At 40.9% G+C, this 23,785-nt stretch overlaps 1 protein-coding gene across 1 annotated transcript in view; it reads left to right on the top strand.

Annotated features, from left to right (window-relative positions):
- The window catches only part of LOC126831583 (adhesive plaque matrix protein 2), a 35,354-nt gene extending 22,269 nt beyond the window's left edge, over positions 1 to 13,085 (top strand). Inside the window, exons 4-7 of the mRNA XM_050562160.2 lie at positions 2,904 to 3,011; positions 5,042 to 5,149; positions 10,821 to 10,928; positions 12,949 to 13,085. Coding sequence (XP_050418117.2) covers positions 2,904 to 3,011; positions 5,042 to 5,149; positions 10,821 to 10,928; positions 12,949 to 13,085 — 461 coding nt within the window. The remainder of the gene's footprint in view (positions 1 to 2,903; positions 3,012 to 5,041; positions 5,150 to 10,820; positions 10,929 to 12,948) is intronic.
- The last annotated feature ends 10,700 nt before the right edge of the window (positions 13,086 to 23,785 follow it).

Raw genomic sequence — 23,785 nt, 5'->3', positions numbered from 1 at the left:
ACCGGGTTCCTCCTCCCCCCTGTTCTGAAAACCTTATGAACACGAATGAGGATACACTTTAAATCATTTCTTTTCTTCATATATTGGTTCGAAGCATTGGGGTTAGTAAGAGAACGAACACTGTCGTTTCTGCTACCTTCCGATCCAGAGACCCAATCCCTCAACATTATCCCATTACGAAAACATTGTGAACCCGATAGAAGCAATAGTTTTTAACAAATGTTTGGGGTATTAACCATTGGGTTCATAAGCGTATGCATGAGTCACGGTGGCTAAGTGGGTACGACGCTCGCTCGCTAACCTGGAGGACGCGGGTTCGTTCCCGGTGCTAGCCGAGAAAGTACATCTGGATTTTGCGGCGTGATTTCCAGTAAACACTTTGGCGTGCACGTAAAAGATCCATTGATAGTTGCAATTTGATATAAGAGTAGGCTGCAGCGCACTGTCCGGGTAAAATTTTCATCATAACACACTGTATAGGCTATGCCTGGCTTCAATACCCCAGACAAAGCAGAAGAGTAGGACGTTAAACTCTTTTTCATTTCATTTCATAAGAGGATGAACCCCATCAATTTTTCAGTTTTCTGTGTTGGTTGTCTAGTGGTGCGCGTGAAACCATGAGGTCTATCATCGAGTCAAGTGGTGTTGTTTCGATTGACAGCTTGTACGTGACAAAGAGTATGGTTGCCTGTCCAACATCGTGGGTCTTCACTGGGTCCTCCCGTTTCCTCCCACTGCTAAATACCCCCACGCGAAAGCGAAGTATTGATATAAAACTGAACCATGTGTTAGTCCCGAAATGACCTAGTTTTTTTGAGGAAGTTCTAGGGTTACCAAATTGGGTGTTTAAGTGTACACGGGACCACGGTTGTTGGTCCAATCCAAACTTGACAGCTCTCCATATCTAGCCCTCTGTCCTGCATCATTGACAAAAACCAGATAATCTTTCTTGACAGCTTTCATTGTCTGGCCCTCCGCCCTGCATCACTGACAAAAAAACAGATGAACTTTCTCGGCCAGCAACGGGAGCTAACCCGCGACCCCAAAGCTAGCGAGGTAGCGTCTTAGTCTTACCTACGTGAGCTCTTAAGTACCCCTAAACATATGTTAAAATAAAAACTATTGCTTCTATCGGGTTCACAATGTTTTCGTAATGGGGATAATGTTGGGGAACAGGATCTCTGGATCAGAAACTCCAATGCCTCACACCAATATATGAAGAAAAGGACTGATTTAAAGTGTATCCTCATTCGTGTTCATAAGGTTTTCAGAATAGGCAGAAGAGGAACACGGGAACCCAGTTCATAGCTGTGGAAAACGAGTGTCCTTCCGGCCCTTTATATACTATTCAAAAAAAGTAGGGGATATTTGATTTTTAAGTGTTATTAAAGTCACCTAATGAAACTGACGAAGAAACAAATGACAAAATGAAATGAAGTTCACATTCATCGATTTATTCCAAATGATCGTTAGACTAAGTAAGGCACAGACTGACCATTATAAGGGTAAAATGATACCCGGGGTCAAACAGCAAAGTTACCACAGCATCACAACCAAGTCAGTAACGGGTAAATCCTCCTCTGTTTGCCAAACAAGCATTGATCCGACGTGGCATACTCCTAATGAGACGTCTAAGGTCATTTTGGTCCAGATTGTCCCATTCCTGTTGCAACGCAGCAGCAAGTTCTTGGACATTGGCAGGACGTTGTTGACGTTGACGTAACCTCTGTCCAAGCATGTCCCAGACATGCTCGATGGGGGAGAGGTCGGGACTCAGTGCTGGCCAAGGTAATGTGGTGATGTTCTGTTGTTGGAGGTAACCTGTAACGATCCTGGCCCTGTGACATCTTGCGTTGTCATCCTGGAAGATGAAACGGCGGCCATGACGTCGTGCGAAGGGCACAACATGGACTGCCAAGATGTTGTCCCGGTAGTACTGGCCTGTAACACGCCCTGCAACAACATGTAAAGCCGTTCTTCCAGCAACAGTGATGCCTCCCCACACCATAACAGAACCACCCCCAAATCGATCATGTCTGATGACGTTAACGTCTTGGAAGCGCTCGTTTCGACGACGCCACACCCTCCTACGTCTGTCCAAAAAATCAACAGTGAACCTTGACTCATTTGAAAACATCACATTGCTCCAGCGTCGATTATCCCAGTGTTGACGATCCCTACACCAACGACGTCTTGCCTGAATGTGATGATCTCTCAAACAAGGGATCACGCGAGGACGTCGGGCGCGAAGGTGACCCCTATGCAGTCGATTCCGAATCGTCTGGCCACTCACTCTCACACCAGTGTCTGTTTGAAGACGAGCGCTGATCTGATTTGCTGTGATGACACGATTTCTCAAGGCCAAGGTACGGATAAATCGATCCTGGGCTTGAGTTGTCGCCCTTGGTCGACCTGAGCGTGGTCTGTCCTGTACAGATTGTGTATCACGGTATCTGGACCATAGCCTGCTTATGACAGACTGAGAAACATTCATCGTCCGCGCCACAACCGCCTGTGTTGTGTCGATCTGTAGCATGCCAAGGGCACGTAACCTTTCATTTTGGGTAAGCCGACGCATATCAAAATTTGTTTTCTGGTCACTAAAACAATTAAACTGATGTTTCCACCCTGGAATTCAATGCCACAATGACTGTAACATTTAAAGTCAGAGTCGTGCAAATCTTGGGTTGGACCCCCATGATGATCCGAAGCATCACCTGCATTCCATGCGGTAGCTATTGGTGCGTTTGGGCGTCACATGTAACTGGAAATGTTTCTTCTGTTAGGTTCTATAGTGACTTTTTTCGTAGTCATTTGCATATTTTAGTATTATGCCCCCAAAATCAAATATCCCCTACTTTTTTTGAATAGTATATTATAATCTATACCCTCTTTAATTCTAGTGACTGTCTGTGAACCTAATCCTTGTGAAAATGGTGGTACCTGTTCACCAACTGACAACAGTTACAGCTGTAATTGTTCTACTGGATATCTGGGTCAACTCTGTGACGGTGAGCTACATTTTTAGTTATGGTGACCCACAATAACCTTTAGATGTGTACCCGTAACATTCTTGTCTTATAATTGGGTACCATTCTAAGATTCCCTACGTTATAAAATAAAATAAAACCAAGTAGGAACAATAAAATAAAGCCAAGTACGAACAATCAAAACCATCAGACAATATTCAAAGTCCTAAAGAACGGTATCTACCAAATCAGCAAATAGTCGTTAAGTAAGGTGACTGGGGGTGGGGGGGGGGTCATAAAGATCTGTGGACAGACGGCTAAATTCTAAAGTTATTGTTTCTTCAATTCATTAAATATATTAAAATAATACCAAATACAAACGTTTAGAGAAATATATTAAATTAATTAATATCAATAGGCTGATATTTATGAAATGACATATATAGATTTTTAGATTATATTATATACTCAGCCAAATTAAAAACTTGACACTGATGAATTTCAACAAAATTTTTTTTCTGTTAAGTCAAATAAATTTTAAAGCGTTTCTAACGATAGTAAGTAGTAAGAAGCCTTTAATTTCATAAAATTGTAAAGTCACGTAGATCACGTGACTTTTGAGCATATAAAGATGAAAAACCTGAAAAACACGTGCAAACACAAACTCGTGAGGTCAATCGATGCAAGTTTGCTTAAACTGAACACGCACACGTAACTTGAACTGGAAAAAGAAATTAGAATTGTTATTTTCATCTTTGTTAGAAAATGCCTTGCCTTTCAAATGTAGAACGTCTACGTGCTGAAGGTAGGCTCTATGCTGGCCAGTCTGTGGTCACTGTTGCGAGAGCCTTTAATTGTTCACGCCAGAGAATAATTAATCTTAGAATGAGAGTGCTTCAAACTGGAACTATTGCCGACAGCCCAAGGGCGGGAGCGCCACGTGTGACGTCACTCCAGGAAGATCAAGCAATACGATTACGTCATCTTAGAAACACATTTGTCACTGCAACCTCCACAAGTAGAGAGATGTTTGGTGGAAGGGTAACTGCACAAACTGTTCGAAATCGCTTGCAGGCTGCTGGTCTTCGAGCTCGGAGGCCCTATAATGGACCAATATTGACACCTCTTCATCGCCGTAACCGACTTGTGTGGGCCACAAGACACATAAGATTTACTCAAAGACAGTGGAATTCGGTTGTCTTTAGTGACGAATCTCGATTTACTTTGAGATTTGCCGATGGCAGGGTCCGAGTGTACTGCAGACGAACTGAACGTTACGCTCAAGTATGCGTCAGAGAAGTTGACCGATCTGGTGGCGGCAGCGTCATGGTTTGGGGTTCTTTTTGTGCACATGGACGTTCTCCTCTTGTTGTTGTCCAATTCAACTTAAATGCTGTCCAGTACAGGGATCAGATTTTGCAACCTGTTCTTCTTCCGTTTATGCAGAGACATGGGCCTGGACTAACGTTTCAACAAGACAATGCTCGACCCCATACAGCAATTGCTACCCATAATTTTGTAAGAAATGCCGGTGTCCAAGTCCTGGATTGGCCGTCGCTTAGCCCCGACCTTAATCCTATTGAACACATCTGGGAGGAACTGGGTCGACGTGTTCGTCAGCAAGTAAATCCACCACTGACGTTGCAGAACCTTTAACATGCTCTTGCTGAGCAGTGGCGACGCCTTCCTCGGGTAGTGTTTACTAATGTTCTGAGATCCACGAGAAGACGTTGTGTGGCAGTACGAGACGCTAGAGGAGGCCACAACCGTTAATAAACACTTTATTCCGATTGTTCTCCAAGTATGTGAATTTCATTTCGGGGGGGGGGGGGGTACTGTGACATCACGAACGTTATCAATGTCAAGGACTTTCGGCGAGACGTATTCTTGCTTTCTGTTGATGTCAAGGTCATCTGTGCACAACATAACACTAAAATAGTTGCATATTAAAAATCTAGTCCTAAAAATCCCGAGTGTCAAGTTTTTAATTTGGCTGAATATATTTTATAGCTGTGGGAAACGACTGTCCTCCCGGCCCTTTATATTATAATATATATCCTCTTTAATTCTAGTGGCTGTCTGTGAACCTAATCCTTGTGAAAATGGTGGTACCTGTTCACCAATTGACAACAGTTACAGCTGTAATTGTTCTACTGGATATATGGGTAAACTCTGTGACGGTGAGCTACATTTTAGTTATATAGGGTGACCATGGATAACCTTTAGATGTGTACCCGTATCATTCTTGTCTTATAATTGGGTACCATTCTAAGATGGCGTATAAGGTACATTACTAAACACGTAGTACAGGTTGTAATAGTGATCGTTTTTAAGCCAAGTCATAAGGCGGGTCGCGATGGCTAAGTCGGTAAGACGCTGGCTCGCTAGTCTGGAGGTCTGGTGTTCGATTCCTGAATTGGCCGAGAAATTCCATCCAGATTTTCCGGCATGGTTCCACCTTGTCCCATGTACACATTGGCGTGCACGTAATTAGTTACAGTGATCATCAGTATGTGTTTATATCCATATATAACGTCCAGCTATATTTATAACCATTACCAAATGATTTGATAATATTAATTACCTACGTTATAAAATAAAATAAAACCAAGTACGAACAATCAAAACCATAAGACAATATTCAAAGTCCTAAAGAACGGTATCTGCGAAATAGTGTAATCAGCAAATAGTCGTTAAGTTAGTTGACTGGGGGGTTTCATAAAGATCTGTGGACAGCGAAATTCTAAAGTTATTATTTCTTCAATTTATTAAATATATTAAAATAATATATAATACAAATGTTTAGAGAAATATATTAAATTAATTAATATCTAAAGATTGATATTTATTAATAAATAAAATAAAACCAAGTACGAACAATCCAAACCATTAGACAAAATTCGAAGTCCTAAAAAAACGGTATAGGCAAAATAGTGTAATAAGGCAAAATAGTGTAATCAGCATATGGACTGTTCACCGTGTACAAAATACACGACAAACAGTGGTAACAGGTGTCCGGAAGAGTAAGCTTACCCTGCCTGGCGCCACACCCGCCATAGCTGCATCCAAACTATTAGGCGAAATCTCGGTAAAATAGCGTGATTGGCCAATAGACTATCGGTATGCAAAATGCACATATAGATTTTTAGATTATATTATATATAATTTACACATGCACAACTTGCTAATGAAATATAATAATACAAAACAATACAAACCTGACTGTGTAAATGCACTGCTATTTTTATTATAGGTAATCAGTTTATATTAATAACAGGCTATTGCCTACACATGAACATAAACAGTTTATATGGGCGGCTTATCTGATGGCCCCATTTCACTCCCAAAGAGATAAACTGTCAAAAGTGAAAATGGACGTTTTTTGATTTCTGTCTTAATAATGAGTAATTGCTCCACCAATCCTTCCTTGAAGTGTCAAATTTGACAATGAACCCGTCCCACGTGTATGGCGGTTCTGTTGGGGCGATAAGTTCTTCATCTGTGAAAATACACTCAAAGCATGTCAAGTGTCCATGACTATTTATCATATCGCAACCTCCATAGGTATTTGCATTTCAGTATCCCCTACATTTTTTGAAGAGCATAAAACATATATAAAAACGGATGAAATAAGACTTTAAATAATAATTATTCATGAAAACCGAAGGTGGTAGTATATGGTCTTTATTTGATAATAATTGGTAGTACAAAGGCTTTGAATAATGTATTGACAAACTTTATATAGCTTGGGGATTGAACAGCTGATATACGATTTGTAATGCTGTGGTGTCTGGGGTACTGTAAACAGCCTTAAGAAGTAGCATTGCAGAAGGGAAGAGTATAAAACATATATAAAAACGGATGAAATAAGACTTTAAATACTACAAAGGCTTTGAATAATGTATTGACAAACTTTATATAGCTTGGGGATTGAACAGCTGATATACGATTTGTAATGCTGTGGTGTCTGGGGTACTGTAAACAGCCTTAAGAAGTAGCATTGCAGAAGGGAAGAGGGCAACATGCACGGTTCTAATGCTAAGCGCAGGTGGACTGCACCACACACTAACATGTACACAAGACAAATTTACAGACACAATACCCACATATCAGATCAATTGAATGGATCCGGCGGCTAACCGTAAGCGTCCACTGCGTTTTACAGTGATATAGACTATCCTTCCGACCCCTTATATCATTTCAATTAAAGTTACTGTGTCTGATTTGTATTTTTCGGAAAATATCAAATTAATCAAGGTTTAATCAACGCTAATGTACTCAGATTGTTATCTGAACAGTTAATGAAGAAAACAAAATCAAATAACCAACGTTAAATAATCGCCCGGGTTGCATTCAATCGGATTTAAAACAAGAGAAGGTGTCGCTCTTTTGTGTTTCGTGTGACGTGTGCCATCTGCGCTAAGCACAATGTTGAAAACGGAATGGTTACTTTACCGCCCCTTCACCAGTATAACGTGTTTTGGGGCTTACACATTGGGGCATGTCGTATTACATGATATTCATTTGGCTAAACATGACCCAGTAAACTTTTAATATACCTGTAGGAAATTTGTATTTTATAGCTGTGAAAAACAACTATCCTCCCGACCCTTTATATTATAATCTATATCCTAGGGTTAGTGAATTAATTATTTCGTTTAAACGGATTAATTATTTCGATTAATCGTATTAATTAATTGAATTTGAAGAAAAGAAATAATATGTTAAAAAAACAATCGTGGTCTCTATCGTTATCGATATGTGGTCGGACTTGAGGCGGTATCCCAGAAACTGCGACACAAACTAGGTAACTTTTGGATTAACACATGGTTCAATTTTATTCAATAATTCGTTTGTGCGTAGGGTATTTAGCAGTGTAGGGAAACGGTTGAACAATCTACCCTGCTCCTTTTCACGTCAATTGAAACAGCTCCATTTGACTCAATGACAGATCTCGTGTTCACTAGGTTTTCGTAATAGAGACCATGTGAGAGGTGGGACTCTATGAAGCATTGGTGACATAAAGGGATGAACCGGGTTCCTCCTCCCCCCTGTTCTGAAAACCTTATGAACACGAATGAGGATACACTTTAAATCATTTCTTTTCTTCATATATTGGTTCGAAGCATTGGGGTTAGTAAGAGAACGAACACGGTCGTTTCTGCTACCTTCCGATCCAGAGACCCAATCCCTCAACATTATCCCATTACGAAAACATTGTGAACCCGACAGAAGCAATAGTTTTTAACAAATGTTTGGGGTATTAACCATTGGGTTCATAAGCGTATGCATGAGTCACGGTGGCTAAGTGGGTACGACGCTCGCCCGCTAGCCTGGAGGTCGCGGGTTCGTTCCCGGTGCTAGCCGAGAAAGTACATCTGGATTTTGCGGCGTGATTTCCAGTAAACACTTTGGCGTGCACGTAAAAGATCCATTGACAGTTGCAATGTGATATAAGAGTAGGCTGCAGCGCACTGTCCGGCTAAAATTTTCATCATAGCACACTGTAAAGCCTATGCCTGGCTTCAATACCCCAGACAAAGCAGAAGAGTAGGACGTTAAACTCTATTTCATTTCATTTCATAAGAGGATGAACCCATCAATTTTTCAGTTTTCTGTGTTGGTTGTCTAGTGGTGCGCGTGAAACCATGAGGTCTGTCATCGAGTCAAGTGGTGTTGTTTCGATTGACAGCTTGTACGTGACAAAGAGTATGGTTGCCTGTCCAACATCGTGGGTCTTCACTGGGTCCTCCCGTTTCCTCCCACTACTAAATACCCCCACGCGAAAGCGAAGTATTGATATAAAACTGAACCATGTGTAAGTCCCGAAATGACCTAGTTTTTTTGAGGATGTTCTAGGGTTACCAAATTGGGTGTTTGGGTGTACACGGGACCACGGTTGTTCGTCCAATCCAAACTTGACAGCTCTCCTTATCTAGCCCTCTGTCCTGCATCATTGACAAAAACCAGATAATCTTTCTTGACAGCTTTCATTGTCTGGCCCTCCGCCCTGCAACGGTATCTACCAAATCAGCAAATAGTCGTTAAGTAAGGTGACTGGGGGTGGGGGGGGGGGGGTCATAAAGATCTGTGGACAGACGGCTAAATTCTAAAGTTATTGTTTCTTCAATTCATTAAATATATTAAAATAATACCAAATACAAACGTTTAGAGAAATATATTAAATTAATTAATATCAATAGATTGATATTTATGAAATGACATATATAGATTTTTAGATTATATTATATACTCAGCCAAATTAAAAACTTGACACTGATGAATTTCAACAAATTTTTTTTTCTGTTAAGTCAAATAAATTTTAAAGTGTTTCTAACGATAGTAAGTAGTAAGAAGCCTTTAATTTCATAAAATTGTAAAGTCACGTAGATCACGTGACTTTTGAGCATATAAAGATGAAAAACCTGAAAAACACGTGCAAACACAAACTCGTGAGGTCAATCGATGCAAGTTTGCTTAAACTGAACACGCACACGTAACTTGAACTGGAAAAAGAAATTAGAATTGTTATATTCATCTTTGTTAGAAAATGCCTCGCCTTTCAAATGTAGAACGTCTACGTGCTGAAGGTAGGCTCTATGTTGGCCAGTCTGTGGTCACTGTTGCGAGAGCCTTTAATTGTTCACGTCAGAGAATAATTAATCTTAGAATGAGAGTGCTTCAAACTGCAACTATTGCCGACAGCCCAAGGGCGGGAGCGCCACGTGTGACGTCACTCCAGGAAGATCAAGCAATACGATTACGTCATCTTAGAAACACATTTGTCACTGCAACCTCCACAAGTAGAGAGATGTTTGGTGGAAGGGTAACTGCACAAACTGTTCGAAATCGCTTGCAGGCTGCTGGTCTTCGAGCTCGGAGGCCCTATAATGGACCAATATTGACACCTCTTCATCGCCGTAACCGACTTGTGTGGGCCACAAGACACATAAGATTTACTCAAAGACTGTGGAATTCGGTTGTCTTTAGTGACGAATCTCGATTTACTTTGAGATTTGCCGATGGCAGGGTCCGAGTGTACCGCAGACGAACTGAACGTTACGCTCAAGTATGCGTCAGAGAAGTTGACCGATCTGGTGGCGGCAGCGTCATGGTTTGGGGTTCTTTTTGTGCACATGGACGTTCTCCTCTTGTTGTTGTCCAATTCAACTTAAATGCTGTCCAGTACAGGGATCAGATTTTGCAACCTGTTCTTCTTCCGTTTATGCAGAGACATGGGCCTGGACTAACGTTTCAACAAGACAATGCTCGACCCCATACAGCAATTGCTACCCATAATTTTTTAAGAAATGCCGGTGTCCAAGTCCTGGATTGGCCGTCGCTTAGCCCCGACCTTAATCCTATTGAACACATCTGGGACGAACTGGGTCGACGTGTTCGTCAGCAAGTGAGTCCACCACTGACGTTGCAGGACCTTTAACATGCTCTTGCTAAGCAGTGGCGACGTCTTCCTCGGGTAGTGTTTACTAATGTTCTGAGATCCACGAGAAGACGTTGTGTGGCAGTACGAGACGCTAGAGGAGGCCACAACCGTTAATAAACACTTTATTCCGATTGTTCTCCAAGTCTGTGAATTTCATTTCGGGGGGTACTGTGACATCACGAACGTTATCAATGTCAAGGACTTTCGGCGAGACGTATTCTTGCTTTCTGTTGATGTCAAGGTCATCTGTGCACAACATAACACTAAAATAGTTGCATATTAAAAATCTAGTCCCAAAAATCCCGAATGTCAAGTTTTTAATTTGGCTGAATATATTTTATAGCTGTGGGAAACGACTGTCCTCCCGGCCCTTTATATTATAATATATATATCCTCTTTAATTCTAGTGGCTGTCTGTGAACCTAATCCTTGTGAAAATGGTGGTACCTGTTCACCAACTGACAACAGTTACAGCTGTAATTGTTCTACTGGATATCTGGGTCAACTCTGTGACGGTGAGCTACATTTTTAGTTATGGTGACCCACAATAACCTTTAGATGTGTACCCGTAACATTCTTGTCTTATAATTGGGTACCATTCTAAGATTCCCTACGTTATAAAATAAAATAAAACCAAGTAGGAACAATAAAATAAAGCCAAGTACGAACAATCAAAACCATCAGACAATATTCAAAGTCCTAAAGAACGGTATCTACCAAATCAGCAAATAGTCGTTAAGTAAGGTGACTGGGGGTGGGGGGGATAATAAAGATCTGTGGACAGACGGCTAAATTCTAAAGTTATTGTTTCTTCAATTCATTAAATATATTAAAATAATACCAAATACAAACGTTTAGAGAAATATATTAAATTAATTAATATCAATAGATTGATATTTATGAAATGACATATATAGATTTTTAGATTATATTATATACTCAGCCAAATTAAAAACTTGACACTGATGAATTTCAACAAATTTTTTTTTCTGTTAAGTCAAATAAATTTTAAAGTGTTTCTAACGATAGTAAGTAGTAAGAAGCCTTTAATTTCATAAAATTGTAAAGTCACGTAGATCACGTGACTTTTGAGCATATAAAGATGAAAAACCTGAAAAACACGTGCAAACACAAACTCGTGAGGTCAATCGATGCAAGTTTGCTTAAACTGAACACGCACACGTAACTTGAACTGGAAAAAGAAATTAGAATTGTTATATTCATCTTTGTTAGAAAATGCCTCGCCTTTCAAATGTAGAACGTCTACGTGCTGAAGGTAGGCTCTATGCTGGCCAGTCTGTGGTCACTGTTGCGAGAGCCTTTAATTGTTCACGTCAGAGAATAATTAATCTTAGAATGAGAGTGCTTCAAACTGCAACTATTGCCGACAGCCCAAGGGCGGGAGCGCCACGTGTGACGTCACTCCAGGAAGATCAAGCAATACGATTACGTCATCTTAGAAACACATTTGTCACTGCAACCTCCACAAGTAGAGAGATGTTTGGTGGAAGGGTAACTGCACAAACTGTTCGAAATCGCTTGCAGGCTGCTGGTCTTCGAGCTCGGAGGCCCTATAATGGACCAATATTGACACCTCTTCATCGCCGTAACCGACTTGTGTGGGCCACAAGACACATAAGATTTACTCAAAGACTGTGGAATTCGGTTGTCTTTAGTGATGAATCTCGATTTACTTTGAGATTTGCCGATGGCAGGGTCCGAGTGTACCGCAGACGAATTGAACGTTACGCTCAAGTATGCGTCAGAGAAGTTGACCGATCTGGTGGCGGCAGCGTCATGGTTTGGGGTTCTTTTTGTGCACATGGACGTTCTCCTCTTGTTGTTGTCCAATTCAACTTAAATGCTGTCCAGTACAGGGATCAGATTTTGCAACCTGTTCTTCTTCCGTTTATGCAGAGACATGGGCCTGGACTAACGTTTCAACAAGACAATGCTCGACCCCATACAGCAATTGCTACCCATAATTTTTTAAGAAATGCCGGTGTCCAAGTCCTGGATTGGCCGTCGCTTAGCCCCGACCTTAATCCTATTGAACACATCTGGGACGAACTGGGTCGACGTGTTCGTCAGCAAGTGAGTCCACCACTGACGTTGCAGGACCTTTAACATGCTCTTGCTAAGCAGTGGCGACGTCTTCCTCGGGTAGTGTTTACTAATGTTCTGAGATCCACGAGAAGACGTTGTGTGGCAGTACGAGACGCTAGAGGAGGCCACAACCGTTAATAAACACTTTATTCCGATTGTTCTCCAAGTCTGTGAATTTCATTTCGGGGGGTACTGTGACATCACGAACGTTATCAATGTCAAGGACTTTCGGCGAGACGTATTCTTGCTTTCTGTTGATGTCAAGGTCATCTGTGCACAACATAACACTAAAATAGTTGCATATTAAAAATCTAGTCCCAAAAATCCCGAGTGTCAAGTTTTTAATTTGGCTGAATATATTTTATAGCTGTGGGAAACGACTGTCCTCCCGGCCCTTTATATTATAATATATATCCTCTTTAATTCTAGTGGCTGTCTGTGAACCTAATCCTTGTGAAAATGGTGGTACCTGTTCACCAATTGACAACAGTTACAGCTGTAATTGTTCTACTGGATATATGGGTAAACTCTGTGACGGTGAGCTACATTTTAGTTATATAGGGTGACCATGGATAACCTTTAGATGTGTACCCGTATCATTCTTGTCTTATAATTGGGTACCATTCTAAGATGGCGTATAAGGTACATTACTAAACACGTAGTACAGGTTGTAATAGTGATCGTTTCTAAGCCAAGTCATAAGGCGGGTCGCGATGGCTAAGTCGGTAGTCTGGAGGTCTGGTGTTCGATTTCTGAATTGGCCGAGAAATTCCATCCAGATTTTCCGGCATTGTTCCACCTTGTCCCATGTACACATTGGCGTGCACGTAATTCGTTACAGTGATCATCAGTATGTGTTTATATCCATATATAACGTCCAGCTATATTTATAACCATTACCAAATGATTTGATAATATTAATTACCTACGTTATAAAATAAAATAAAACCAAGTTCGAACAATCAAAACCATAAGACAATATCCAAAGTCCTAAAGAACGGTATCTGCGAAATAGTTTAATTAGCAAATAGTCGTTAAGTTAGGTGACTGGGGGGTTTCATAAAGATCTGTGGACAGCGAAATTCTAAAGTTATTATTTCTTCAATTTATTAAATATATACTATTCAAAAAAAGTAGGGGATATTTGATTTTGGGGGCATAATACTAAAATATGCAAATGACTACGAAAAAAGTCACTATAGAACCTAACAGAAGAAACATTTCCAGTTACATGTGACGCCCAAACGCACCAATAGCTACCGCATGGAATGCAGGTGATGCTTGGGATCATCATGGGGGTCCAACCCAAGATTTGCACGACTCTGACTTTGAATGTTACAGTCATTGTGGCATTGAATTCCAGGGTGGAAACATCAGTTTAATTGTTTTAGTGACCAGAAAACAAATTTTGATATGCGTCGGCTTACCCAAAATGAAAGGTTACGTGCCCTTGGCATGCTACAGATCGGCACAACACAGGCGGTTGTGGCGCGGACGATGAATGTTTCTCAGTCTGTCATAAGCAGGCTATGGTCCAGATACCGTGATACACAATCTGTACAGGACAGACCACGCTCAGGTCGAACAAGGGCGACAACTCAAGCCCAGGATCGATTTATCCGTACCTTGGCCTTGAGAAATCGTGTCATCACAGCAAATCAGATCAGCGCTCGTCTTCCAACAGACACTGGTATGAGAGTGAGTGGCCAGACTATTCGGAATCGACTGCATAGGGGTCACCTTCGCGCCCGACGTCCTCGCGTGATCCCTTGTTTGAGAGATCATCACATTCAGGCAAGACGTCGTTGGTGTAGGGATCGTCAACACTGGGATAATCGACGCTGGAGCAATGTGATGTTTTCAGATGAGTCAAGGTTCACTGTTGATTTTTTGGACAGACGTAGGAGGGTGTGGCGTCGTCGAAACGAGCGCTTCCAAGACGTTAACGTCATCAGACATGCTCGATTTGGGGGTGGTTCTGTTATGGTGTGGGGAGGCATCACTGTTGCTGGAAGAACGGCTTTACATGTTGTTGCAGGGCGTGTTACAGGCCAGTACTACCGGGACAACATCTTGGCAGTCCATGTTGTGCCGTTTGCACGACGTCATGGCCGCCGTTTCATCTTCCAGGATGACAACGCAAGATGTCACAGGGCCAGGATCGTTACAGGTTACCTCCAACAACAGAACATCACCACATTACCTTGGCCAGCACTGAGTCCCGACCTCTCCCCCATCGAGCATGTCTGGGACATGCTTGGACAGAGGTTACGTCAACGTCAACAACGTCCTGCCAATGTCCAAGAACTTGCTGCTGCGTTGCAACAGGAATGGGACAATCTGGACCAAAATGACCTTAGACGTCTCATTAGGAGTATGCCACGTCGGATCAATGCTTGTTTGGCAAACAGAGGAGGATTTACCCGTTACTGACTTGGTTGTGATGCTGTGGTAACTTTGCTGTTTGACCCCGGGTATCATTTTACCCTTATAATGGTCAGTCTGTGCCTTACTTAGTCTAACGATCATTTGGAATAAATCGATGAATGTGAACTTCATTTCATTTTGTCATTTGTTTCTTCGTCAGTTTCATTAGGTGACTTTAATAACACTTAAAAATCAAATATCCCCTACTTTTTTTGAATAGTATATTAAAATAATATATAATACAAATGTTTAGAGAAATATATTAAATTAATTAATATCTAAAGATTGATATTTATTAATAAATAAAATAAAACCAAGTACGAACAATCCTAAAAAAACGGTATAGGCAAAATAGTGTAATAAGGCAAAATAGTGTAATCAGCATATGGACTGTTCACCGTGTACAAAATACACGACAAACAGTGGTAACAGGTGTCCGGAAGAGTAAGCTTACCCTGCCTGGCGCCACACCCGCCATAGCTGCATCCAAACTATTAGGCGAAATCTCGGTAAAATAGCGTGATTGGCCAATAGACTATCGGTATGCAAAATGCACATATAGATTTTTAGATTATATTATATATAATTTACACATGCACAACTTGCTAATGAAATATAATAATACAAAACAATACAAACCTGACTGTGTAAATGCACTGCTATTTTTATTATAGGTAATCAGTTTATATTAATAACAGGCTATTGCCTACACATGAACATAAACAATTCATATGGGCGGCTTATCTGATGGCCCCATTTCACTCCCAAAGAGATAAACTGTCAAAAGTGAAAATGGACGTTTTTTGATTTCTGTCTTAATAATGAGTAATTGCTCCACCAATCCTTCCTTGAAGTGTCAAATTTGACAATGAACCCCTCCCACGTGTATGGCGGTTCTGTTGGGGCGATAAGTTCTTCATCTGTGAAAATACACTCAAAGCATGTCAAGTGTCCATGACTATTTATCATATCGCAACCTCCATAGGTATTTGCATTTCAGTATCCCCTACATTTTTTGAAGAGTATAAAACATATACAAAAACGGATGAAATAAGACTTTAAATAATAATTATTCATGAAAACCGAAGGTGGTAGTATATGGTCTTTCATGTTGATACTTTATTTGATAATAATTGGTAGTACAAAGGCTTTGAATAATGTATTGACAAACTTTATATAGCTTGGGGATTGAACAGCTGATATACGATTTGTAATGCTTTGGTGTCTGGAGTACTGTAAACAGCCTTAAGAAGTAGCATTGCAGAAGGGAAGAGGGCAACAAGCACGGTTCTAATGCTAAGCGCAGGTGGACTGCACCACACACTAACATGTATACAAGACAAATTTACAGACACAATACGCACATATCAGATCAATTGAATGGATCCGGCGGCTAACCGTAAGCGTCCACTGCGTTTTACAGTGATATAGACTATCCTTCCGACCCCTTATATCATTTCAATTAAAGTTACTGTGTCTGATTTGTATTTTTCGGAAAATATCAAATTGATCAAGGTTTAATCAACGCTAATGTACTCAGATTGTTATCTGAACAGTTAATGAAGAAAACAAAATCAAATTACCAACGTTCAATAATCGCCCGGGTTGCATTCAATCGGATTTAAAACAAGAGCAGGTGTCGCTCTTTTCTGTTTCGTGTGACGTGTGCCATCTGCGCTAAGCACAATGTTGAAAACGGAATGGTTAGTTTACCGCCCCTTCACCAGTATAACGTGTTTTGGGGATTACACATTGGGGCATGTCGTATTACATGATATTCATTTGGCTAAACATGACCCAGTAAACTTTTAATATACCTGTAGGAAATTTGTATTTTATAGCTGTGGAAAACGACTATCCTCCCGACCCTTTATATTATAATCTATATCCTAGGGTTAGTGAATTAATTATTTCGTTTAAACGGATTAATTATTTCGATTAATCGAATTAATTAATTGAATTTGAAGAAAAGAAATAATATGTTAAAAAAAACAATCGTGGTCTCTATCGTTATCGATATGTGGTCGGACTTGAGGCGGTATCCCTGAAACTGCAACACAAACTAGGTAACTTTTGGATTAACACATAGTTCAATTTTATTCAATAATTCGCTTGTGCGCAGGGTATTTAGCAGTGGAGGGAAACGGTTGGACAATCTACCCTGCTCCTTTTCACGTCAATTGAAACAGCTCCATGATGACAGATCTCGTGTTCAATAGGTTTTCGTAATAGAGACCATGTGAGAGGTGGGACTCTATGAAGCATTGGTGACATAAAGGGATGAACCGGGTTCCCGGGTTCCTCCTCCCCCCTGTTCTGAAAACCTTATGAACACGAATGAGGATACACTTTAAATCATTTCTTTTCTTCATATATTGGTTCGAAGCATTGGGGTTAGTAAGAGAACGAACACTGTCGTTTATGCTACCTTCCGATCCAGAGACCCAATCCCTCAACATTATCCCATTACGAAAACATTGTGAACCCGATAGAAGCAATAGTTTTTAACAAATGTTTGGGGTATTAACCATTGGGTTCATAAGCGTATGCATGAGTCACGGTGGCTAAGTGGGTAAGACGCTCGCTCGCTAACCTGGAGGACGCGGGTTCGTTCCCGGTGCTAGCCGAGAAAGTACATCTGGATTTTGCGGCGTGATTTCCAGTAAACACTTTGGCGTGCACGTAAAAGATCCATTGACAGTTGCAATGTGATATAAGAGTAGGCTGCAGCGCACTGTCCGGCTAAAATTTTCATCATAGCACACTGTAAAGCCTATGCCTGGCTTCAATACCCCAGACAAAGCAGAAGAGTAGGACGTTAAACTCTATTTCATTTCATTTCATAAGAGGATGAACCCCATCAATTTTTCAGTTTTCTGTGTTGGTTGTCTAGTGGTGCGCGTGAAACCATGAGGTCTGTCATCGAGTCAAGTGGTGTTGTTTCGATTGACAGCTTGTACGTGACAAAGAGTATGGTTGCCTGTCCAACATCGTGGGTCTTCACTGGGTCCTCCCGTTTCCTCCCACTACTAAATACCCCCACGCGAAAGCGAAGTATTGATATAAAACTGAACCATGTGTAAGTCCCGAAATGACCTAGTTTTTTTGAGGATGTTCTAGGGTTACCAAATTGGGTGTTTGGGTGTACACGGGACCACGGTTGTTCGTCCAATCCAAACTTGACAGCTCTCCTTATCTAGCCCTCTGTCCTGCATCATTGACAAAAACCAGATAATCTTTCTTGACAGCTTTCATTGTCTGGCCCTCCGCCCTGCAACGGTATCTACCAAATCAGCAAATAGTCGTTAAGTAAGGTGACTGGGGGTGGGGGGGGGTCATAAAGATCTGTGGACAGACGGCTAAATTCTAAAGTTATTGTTTCTTCAATTCATTAAATATATTAAAATAATACCAAATACAAACGTTTAGAGAAATATATTAAATTAATTAATATCAATAGATTGATATTTATGAAATGACATATATAGATTTTTAGATTATATTATATACTCAGCCAAATTAAAAACTTGACACTGATGAATTTCAACAAATTTTTTTTTCTGTTAAGTCAAATAAATTTTAAAGTGTTTCTAACGATAGTAAGTAGTAAGAAGCCTTTAATTTCATAAAATTGTAAAGTCACGTAGATCACGTGACTTTTGAGCATATAAAGATGAAAAACCTGAAAAACACGTGCAAACACAAACTCGTGAGGTCAATCGATGCAAGTTTGCTTAAACTGAACACGCACACGTAACTTGAACTGGAAAAAGAAATTAGAATTGTTATATTCATCTTTGTTAGAAAATGCCTCGCCTTTCAAATGTAGAACGTCTACGTGCTGAAGGTAGGCTCTATGTTGGCCAGTCTGTGGTCACTGTTGCGAGAGCCTTTAATTGTTCACGTCAGAGAATAATTAATCTTAGAATGAGAGTGCTTCAAACTGCAACTATTGCCGACAGCCCAAGGGCGGGAGCGCCACGTGTGACGTCACTCCAGGAAGATCAAGCAATACGATTACGTCATCTTAGAAACACATTTGTCACTGCAACCTCCACAAGTAGAGAGATGTTTGGTGGAAGGGTAACTGCACAAACTGTTCGAAATCGCTTGCAGGCTGCTGGTCTTCGAGCTCGGAGGCCCTATAATGGACCAATATTGACACCTCTTCATCGCCGTAACCGACTTGTGTGGGCCACAAGACACATAAGATTTACTCAAAGACTGTGGAATTCGGTTGTCTTTAGTGACGAATCTCGATTTACTTTGAGATTTGCCGATGGCAGGGTCCGAGTGTACCGCAGACGAACTGAACGTTACGCTCAAGTATGCGTCAGAGAAGTTGACCATCTGGTGGCGGCAGCGTCATGGTTTGGGGTTCTTTTTGTGCACATGGACGTTCTCCTCTTGTTGTTGTCCAATTCAACTTAAATGCTGTCCAGTACAGGGATCAGATTTTGCAACCTGTTCTTCTTCCGTTTATGCAGAGACATGGGCCTGGACTAACGTTTCAACAAGACAATGCTCGACCCCATACAGCAATTGCTACCCATAATTTTTTAAGAAATGCCGGTGTCCAAGTCCTGGATTGGCCGTCGCTTAGCCCCGACCTTAATCCTATTGAACACATCTGGGACGAACTGGGTCGACGTGTTCGTCAGCAAGTGAGTCCACCACTGACGTTGCAGGACCTTTAACATGCTCTTGCTAAGCAGTGGCGACGTCTTCCTCGGGTAGTGTTTACTAATGTTCTGAGATCCACGAGAAGACGTTGTGTGGCAGTACGAGACGCTAGAGGAGGCCACAACCGTTAATAAACACTTTATTCCGATTGTTCTCCAAGTCTGTGAATTTCATTTCGGGGGGTACTGTGACATCACGAACGTTATCAATGTCAAGGACTTTCGGCGAGACGTATTCTTGCTTTCTGTTGATGTCAAGGTCATCTGTGCACAACATAACACTAAAATAGTTGCATATTAAAAATCTAGTCCCAAAAATCCCGAATGTCAAGTTTTTAATTTGGCTGAATATATTTTATAGCTGTGGGAAACGACTGTCCTCCCGGCCCTTTATATTATAATATATATCCTCTTTAATTCTAGTGGCTGTCTGTGAACCTAATCCTTGTGAAAATGGTGGTACCTGTTCACCAACTGACAACAGTTACAGCTGTAATTGTTCTACTGGATATCTGGGTCAACTCTGTGACGGTGAGCTACATTTTTAGTTATATAGGGTGACCATGGATAACCTTTAGATGTGTACCCGTATCATTCTTGTCTTATAATTGGGTACCATTCTAAGATGGCGTATAAGGTACATTACTAAACACGTAGTACAGGTTGTAATAGTGATCGTTTCTAAGCCAAGTCATAAGGCGGGTCGCGATGGCTAAGTCGGTAGTCTGGAGGTCTGGTGTTCGATTTCTGAATTGGCCGAGAAATTCCATCCAGATTTTCCGGCATTGTTCCACCTTGTCCCATGTACACATTGGCGTGCACGTAATTCGTTACAGTGATCATCAGTATGTGTTTATATCCATATATAACGTCCAGCTATATTTATAACCATTACCAAATGATTTGATAATATTAATTACCTACGTTATAAAATAAAATAAAACCAAGTTCGAACAATCAAAACCATAAGACAATATCCAAAGTCCTAAAGAACGGTATCTGCGAAATAGTTTAATTAGCAAATAGTCGTTAAGTTAGGTGACTGGGGGGTTTCATAAAGATCTGTGGACAGCGAAATTCTAAAGTTATTATTTCTTCAATTTATTAAATATATACTATTCAAAAAAAGTAGGGGATATTTGATTTTGGGGGCATAATACTAAAATATGCAAATGACTACGAAAAAAGTCACTATAGAACCTAACAGAAGAAACATTTCCAGTTACATGTGACGCCCAAACGCACCAATAGCTACCGCATGGAATGCAGGTGATGCTTGGGATCATCATGGGGGTCCAACCCAAGATTTGCACGACTCTGACTTTGAATGTTACAGTCATTGTGGCATTGAATTCCAGGGTGGAAACATCAGTTTAATTGTTTTAGTGACCAGAAAACAAATTTTGATATGCGTCGGCTTACCCAAAATGAAAGGTTACGTGCCCTTGGCATGCTACAGATCGGCACAACACAGGCGGTTGTGGCGCGGACGATGAATGTTTCTCAGTCTGTCATAAGCAGGCTATGGTCCAGATACCGTGATACACAATCTGTACAGGACAGACCACGCTCAGGTCGAACAAGGGCGACAACTCAAGCCCAGGATCGATTTATCCGTACCTTGGCCTTGAGAAATCGTGTCATCACAGCAAATCAGACCAGCGCTCGTCTTCCAACAGACACTGGTATGAGAGTGAGTGGCCAGACGATTCGGAATCGACTGCATAGGGGTCACCTTCGCGCCCGACGTCCTCGCGTGATCCCTTGTTTGAGAGATCATCACATTCAGGCAAGACGTCGTTGGTGTAGGGATCGTCAACACTGGGATAATCGACGCTGGAGCAATGTGATGTTTTCAGATGAGTCAAGGTTCACTGTTGATTTTTTGGACAGACGTAGGAGGGTGTGGCGTCGTCGAAACGAGCGCTTCCAAGACGTTAACGTCATCAGACATGCTCGATTTGGGGGTGGTTCTGTTATGGTGTGGGGAGGCATCACTGTTGCTGGAAGAACGGCTTTACATGTTGTTGCAGGGCGTGTTACAGGCCAGTACTACCGGGACAACATCTTGGCAGTCCATGTTGTGCCGTTTGCACGACGTCATGGCCGCCGTTTCATCTTCCAGGATGACAACGCAAGATGTCACAGGGCCAGGATCGTTACAGGTTACCTCCAACAACAGAACATCACCACATTACCTTGGCCAGCACTGAGTCCCGACCTCTCCCCCATCGAGCATGTCTGGGACATGCTTGGACAGAGGTTACGTCAACGTCAACAACGTCCTGCCAATGTCCAAGAACTTGCTGCTGCGTTGCAACAGGAATGGGACAATCTGGACCAAAATGACCTTAGACGTCTCATTAGGAGTATGCCACGTCGGATCAATGCTTGTTTGGCAAACAGAGGAGGATTTACCCGTTACTGACTTGGTTGTGATGCTGTGGTAACTTTGCTGTTTGACCCCGGGTATCATTTTACCCTTATAATGGTCAGTCTGTGCCTTACTTAGTCTAACGATCATTTGGAATAAATCGATGAATGTGAACTTCATTTCATTTTGTCATTTGTTTCTTCGTCAGTTTCATTAGGTGACTTTAATAACACTTAAAAATCAAATATCCCCTACTTTTTTTGAATAGTATATTAAAATAATATATAATACAAATGTTTAGAGAAATATATTAAATTAATTAATATCTAAAGATTGATATTTATTAATAAATAAAATAAAACCAAGTACGAACAATCCTAAAAAAACGGTATAGGCAAAATAGTGTAATAAGGCAAAATAGTGTAATCAGCATATGGACTGTTCACCGTGTACAAAATACACGACAAACAGTGGTAACAGGTGTCCGGAAGAGTAAGCTTACCCTGCCTGGCGCCACACCCGCCATAGCTGCATCCAAACTATTAGGCGAAATCTCGGTAAAATAGCGTGATTGGCCAATAGACTATCGGTATGCAAAATGCACATATAGATTTTTAGATTATATTATATATAATTTACACATGCACAACTTGCTAATGAAATATAATAATACAAAACAATACAAACCTGACTGTGTAAATGCACTGCTATTTTTATTATAGGTAATCAGTTTATATTAATAACAGGCTATTGCCTACACATGAACATAAACAATTCATATGAGCGGCTTATCTGATGGCCCCATTTCACTCCCAAAGAGATAAACTGTCAAAAGTGAAAATGGACGTTTTTTGATTTCTGTCTTAATAATGAGTAATTGCTCCACCAATCCTTCCTTGAAGTGTCAAATTTGACAATGAACCCCTCCCACGTGTATGGCGGTTCTGTTGGGGCGATAAGTTCTTCATCTGTGAAAATACACTCAAAGCATGTCAAGTGTCCATGACTATTTATCATATCGCAACCTCCATAGGTATTTGCATTTCAGTATCCCCTACATTTTTTGAAGAGTATAAAACATATACAAAAACGGATGAAATAAGACTTTAAATAATAATTATTCATGAAAACCGAAGGTGGTAGTATATGGTCTTTCATGTTGATACTTTATTTGATAATAATTGGTAGTACAAAGGCTTTGAATAATGTATTGACAAACTTTATATAGCTTGGGGATTGAACAGCTGATATACGATTTGTAATGCTTTGGTGTCTGGAGTACTGTAAACAGCCTTAAGAAGTAGCATTGCAGAAGGGAAGAGGGCAACATGCACGGTTCTAATGCTAAGCGCAGGTGGACTGCACCACACACTAACATGTATACAAGACAAATTTACAGACACAATACGCACATATCAGATCAATTGAATGGATCCGGCGGCTAACCGTAAGCGTCCACTGCGTTTTACAGTGATATAGACTATCCTTCCGACCCCTTATATCATTTCAATTAAAGTTACTGTGTCTGATTTGTATTTTTCGGAAAATATCAAATTGATCAAGGTTTAATCAACGCTAATGTACTCAGATTGTTATCTGAACAGTTAATGAAGAAAACAAAATCAAATAACCAACGTTCAATAATCGCCCGGGTTGCATTCAATCGGATTTAAAACAAGAGCAGGTGTCGCTCTTTTCTGTTTCGTGTGACGTGTGCCATCTGCGCTAAGCACAATGTTGAAAACGGAATGGTTAGTTTACCGCCCCTTCACCAGTATAACGT

Source organism: Patella vulgata, chromosome 9 (genome assembly GCF_932274485.2).
Source record: "Patella vulgata chromosome 9, xgPatVulg1.2, whole genome shotgun sequence".
NCBI lineage: Eukaryota > Metazoa > Mollusca > Gastropoda > Patellidae > Patella > Patella vulgata.
This window is presented reverse-complemented; position numbering and strand designations above follow the sequence as displayed.